This window comes from Arachis ipaensis, chromosome B10 (genome assembly GCF_000816755.2).
Source record: "Arachis ipaensis cultivar K30076 chromosome B10, Araip1.1, whole genome shotgun sequence".
Lineage (NCBI taxonomy): Eukaryota > Viridiplantae > Streptophyta > Magnoliopsida > Fabales > Fabaceae > Arachis > Arachis ipaensis.
In genome coordinates, this window is record NC_029794.2 from 117,674,608 (window position 1) to 117,679,058 (window position 4,451).

At 33.5% G+C, this 4,451-nt stretch overlaps 1 protein-coding gene across 1 annotated transcript; it reads right to left on the bottom strand.

Moving 5' to 3' along the window:
* On the bottom strand, positions 1,921-4,451 carry LOC107623426 (coiled-coil domain-containing protein 25). Its single transcript, XM_016325676.2, has 6 exons — positions 4,116-4,451; positions 3,552-3,679; positions 3,244-3,347; positions 3,041-3,128; positions 2,761-2,822; positions 1,921-2,208 (listed from the first exon to the last, which is right to left on the bottom strand). Exons 1-6 carry the CDS (start codon positions 4,226-4,228, stop codon positions 2,056-2,058), a joined length of 648 nt encoding a protein of 215 aa, XP_016181162.1. The 5' UTR covers positions 4,229-4,451; the 3' UTR covers positions 1,921-2,055.

Genomic DNA, 4,451 nt, shown 5'->3' on the forward strand with positions numbered 1-4,451 from the left:
ATCACATTTTACTCTTTCAATTAAAAAAAATTTTAGTCACCAAAAAAAAAAATTAAAAAAAATTGAAAAAATCCACCACTCATATTCATTAAATATGATTCGACAAAATTAATGTTAAATTGATTTGTCAAAATGGATAATTATTTATAAAAATAAAATTCAAAAAGTTAACTCAATTAAAAATAGTAATTGAAATATAAATACCTGGCAGTGAGGGATTAGTGGTCAGTCGTTTTTCTCTCATTAATTAATATATTCTATCACTAACTTTTTTTTGGTTTCAGTGTTATCCTTCAACCTCACAGTTCAATATTAATCCGTTGCGGATCGGAGTTTCATTTAAGAATTTGTCGCTGACAAATGAATTGCTGCATGTACAAGACGAGATTTGAACCCCCTGACACTTACTTAAACGGATTAATAAACCTACCACTAGATCAACCCAATTTGATTATATTTTATCACTAACTATTATTAAAAAAAAATTAAATATACCAAAATTTCAATGTGACACTACAAGAGGAGATAACTGACCACATAATTATTTTCTTTAATTTTTTACTTTAGAATTTTAGTATATCTCTAACTTAAATATGAATTTTTTTCTAATTTATTACTTTAGAATTTTAGTATATCCTAAATATATTTTAACATAAATTGCAATTAGATCATTAATGATCCACGAGAAATTATTTATTACATTTGATATTAAATATTCTTAAATATTTACAAAATACACCAAAATTTTAAAGTGATAAATAAATTTTCAACAAATATATATACCAATTTGGATAAGTACGAAAGTTGCACTTGCTCAAAATTAAGTTCAGTAAAATTAGCAGAAGAATTAGGATAACTTGTTTATTTACCAACCCAACTACACAAGTATATATATTTAGGTGCACATTATTGCAATTATTTTTTAAGCACATAAACTGAACCTTGTAAATTTATAATTTTGCCGTTGATTACCTACTTAGAAACTTAATCACATTAAAATTGCAATTATTACTGTTGTAATACAACCATTACTATGTGCATGTACCATCACCATGCATTAGCTGATTTTGTATGGAAATACATACATTAGACGTTTTTTATTGCCACCCGTGTAGCTGAACAAAGTCAACAAACCGCACATCAAATTTTCACTTTACTTCTTTTCACAATGCATTAGTCATGCTATATACTAAAAACCGCCAGTTTTTTACTCTGAAGTCCGAACCTTCATATTAATTTTTATTGTTAGATAAATCTCCAATAATAATTCGGACCGACTTAAAGAAAACAAGACGTTCTTTTGCCCATAAAGGCTCCTATCTATAATGCTGATTCAGATTATTTGGTTTGGCTACCCACTATGAAAGGAGATTTTAGTTTTAAAAACTTTGCTCTTATTATAATGGCGAATCAAGATATTAGTTGTTAAAATAACCTTTGCTGCTATCTAGTGTCGCTTTTCAAATTATAAAAGGAAGTTTATCAGCAGGGTATGTGCAAATCTTACATTTGGCCTGGCAGAATTATTGTCCCTCATTAATCTCAGATATCAACAAGAACTAAGAAGCTTCTCCGGCAGTTCTATAGCAGGATACATGTCCAAGTAATTTGGCACGAAGTGTAGGCCTCTCTCAGAAAAGGAAGCAAATTGTAAACTTGGCATGGAAAATAAAACTAATTATAGCAATGAATTCCCCCTTTTGACTCAACTGTGAGAACATTAGTTTGAAAACCATTGTCTCAACTATCAAGCAATGCTATAAAGTAAGTATATTTCCATTACCAAGTACAAAAACCAATCATCACTATAAGAAACCCCCTCCCCCAGTCCCCCACTTCTCTTCTTTTTCTTTCTCCCTTTTTTCCACTCTCTTCTGTCTTCTGTTCCAGCTCTCGATTAAAATTATCCCCCAAACACAATTGTACACACTACTTGGTTTCTTAATGAAGACACTGAAATTTCAAATTCCAGGACTTGGGTTATTTAGTCAATTTAATTCACCAGGTAGCATTGTTGGCCACCAGCCATCTGCATATAATCCAATAGCTAAAAGCTTACATGAAATCATCCTCCATTTCTTGCAGTGTTTTGCTTCCTGATGCAATGTGCTTATTGGATGTCATATTCTCTGCAACCATCAAACCCTTGTAGCTCCTCAGCTCGGCTTGTCTCTCCTTTTCAAGTCTTTCCAATTCCTCACGGCGTTTCTGCACACATAACATGTGATTAAATAAATAAAGCTTTTCTTTAATTGTATGCTTTTTGCATATGATCCAGGCATTTTGTGTGAGATGCTCTATCTTCAACCAAGGAAATGTGAATGCAAAACATTAAGCTAAGTTACCAACAACGGTACATGAATTAAATTTTGTCTATGCTACATCTCATAGAATAGAAGACATTTTATTTTTATATGACAAGCTTGGCAGAGACATACTGACATACATTACAGAAACCTTAAGATGCAATGCTCAAATTATTGACACAATTACACATCAAAAAAGACATCCTAAAAGACAAGCTGAGAGATGATTGATAATTCAAGCTGCATGAAATCACAAGAAAGAAGACATTTCTGTGCCCCTGAAGGGCATGCAATGTGCAAGTTAAGAAGATAGAACTAAGCACAAAAACAATAATTCATCAATTCACTCGAAAGAATGTTTGGGCACAATTACAATATATCATCTGTATCAGATTATGTTATGCATGTCTACAGAGATACCTGTGGATAAAAAACAGTATTTTGCAATGCTTACCTTGTCTCTCATTTGTTGCTTTCTCTCAGCTCTTTCAGCTGCATTAACTGCTTCACGCTCAGCTGCAGCACACATATTCATATAAAGATCAGAAAGACTAAAACAAATTTTCAAGCGAATTAAACATGAGAGAAAATGAAAAGTAAAGCGCTAGCTTTGATGGCAAAAAAGAAACATAAGGAGGGAAGAATTGTCATGTGACCTCTTTTCCCAACAAATAACATTTTTATTTATTAAAAGAAAGGCACCGAGGATACATGTAGGAAAGTTCCTTAGTCACCTCTCAAATCAGGTTTCCTTTCCACTTTTGTTTTGTTTAGCCTGTTGACAATCTCATTGATCCGCTTCTCCACTCTCACAGTTCGGACCTAAAATGCATGAAAACCAGAGATACTCTCAAAATGCACAGTCAAACATCAATTCACCACCCTCTCCCAATGCCACAAAAACAATACCAAACAAGAATGAAGTTAAAAAACATACCATTTTGGGGTTGTGGAAACCAACTTGACCAACATCCATTGAAGCAGTTTTCTTTAAATTGGCCCAGGGAGTATAAACAACATCAATATTGTTCACCTTATTTCCTGTCATGAATGAAGCACGTAGAATAAGGAATTAGACAGAATAAAAATAGCCATGAACTAACAACTACATATCCGTCTCAAGAGTAAGAGAATTATTTCCAAATATAACCAACGTAAGGAACTAACATCAACAAGTGTAACCAGAAGCATTACTTATAGGTAATAATTTCTCACAGATAGCTACAATCATTAAGATGTTTTTACCTTGAATCGAATTTGCTTTAACAAGCTGAGCACAGTCCTCCAGTAAACCTTCACTAATGTCATCAATAGTCTGACCTTTGTGCAGTCTTACATAAACATGTGCTGAAGACATCTTATCAACATGGAACCTACACAATACACAGCTTACATCAATACCCATCAAATGGTAGAAGCTTAAAAAACCAAACAACAAAAAGCAAAAATCTAAGCAAAAAATATCATAACAAAAAATTGTAATTCAGGCACAATCTTGAAGATAACTCAATCTCTTCAGCATATAATTGAAAATAAATAAAAAAAAAACTCGAGTTTCAATGCAACACTGAATGGAAGAACCTCTAGAACTTCAGTAATTCACGACAAATTAACAGCCTTTAACATCCAAATTTCTTAAACGAATCAACAAAACAACAGATAAATCAAAGATACAAAAAAGGAGGCACGTAGAAGCAAAATTTATCCCCCAAAGCAACCTAATTTCCGGAAACGAACGAGAAAAAATCACAAAATCACAAAATCGCTAAACGAGAAGCAGGGAATTGGGGATTGGGGATTGGGGATTACCAGATATCTTCAGGGAAACCATATTTGATGAGTTCTTCGTTCTCGTACTTGTCGAGACCCATGAAGATGGTGTAATCGCCAGCTTCAGGGCGTGCCTTGAAGTAGAAAACCATCGGAACGGAACCTGCTTTCTTCTCACGCTATCTCAACGCAACGCACACACCAGAGAAAGAGAGAGAAGAGGGAAAGTCTCGATGGTTTTTATTGCGTGCTAGGGTTCTCTGAATCTTTCACAGTTTTCTATCCGAATCGCTGCATGAATTAAAAAGTAAGAAACCTTTCGTCCCTCTTTCTTTGGCTCCTTTGTCTTTTTTCTCTAAACGCAATCATATGCGT

What these genes read in the sequence shown, in the direction of transcription:
- LOC107623426 (XM_016325676.2), bottom strand. Translation starts at nt 4,228, where the DNA reads ATGGTTTTCTACTTCAAGGCACGCCCTGAAGCTGGCGATTACACCATC. An exon ending in GTTTCCACAACCCCAAAATG is followed by an intron (nt 3,129 to 3,243) that starts GTATGTTTTTTA and finishes CATGCATTTTAG; the next exon opens with GTCCGAACTGTGAGAGTGGA. An exon ending in AGCAACAAATGAGAGACAAG is followed by an intron (nt 2,209 to 2,760) that starts GTAAGCATTGCA and finishes TTATGTGTGCAG; the next exon opens with AAACGCCGTGAGGAATTGGA.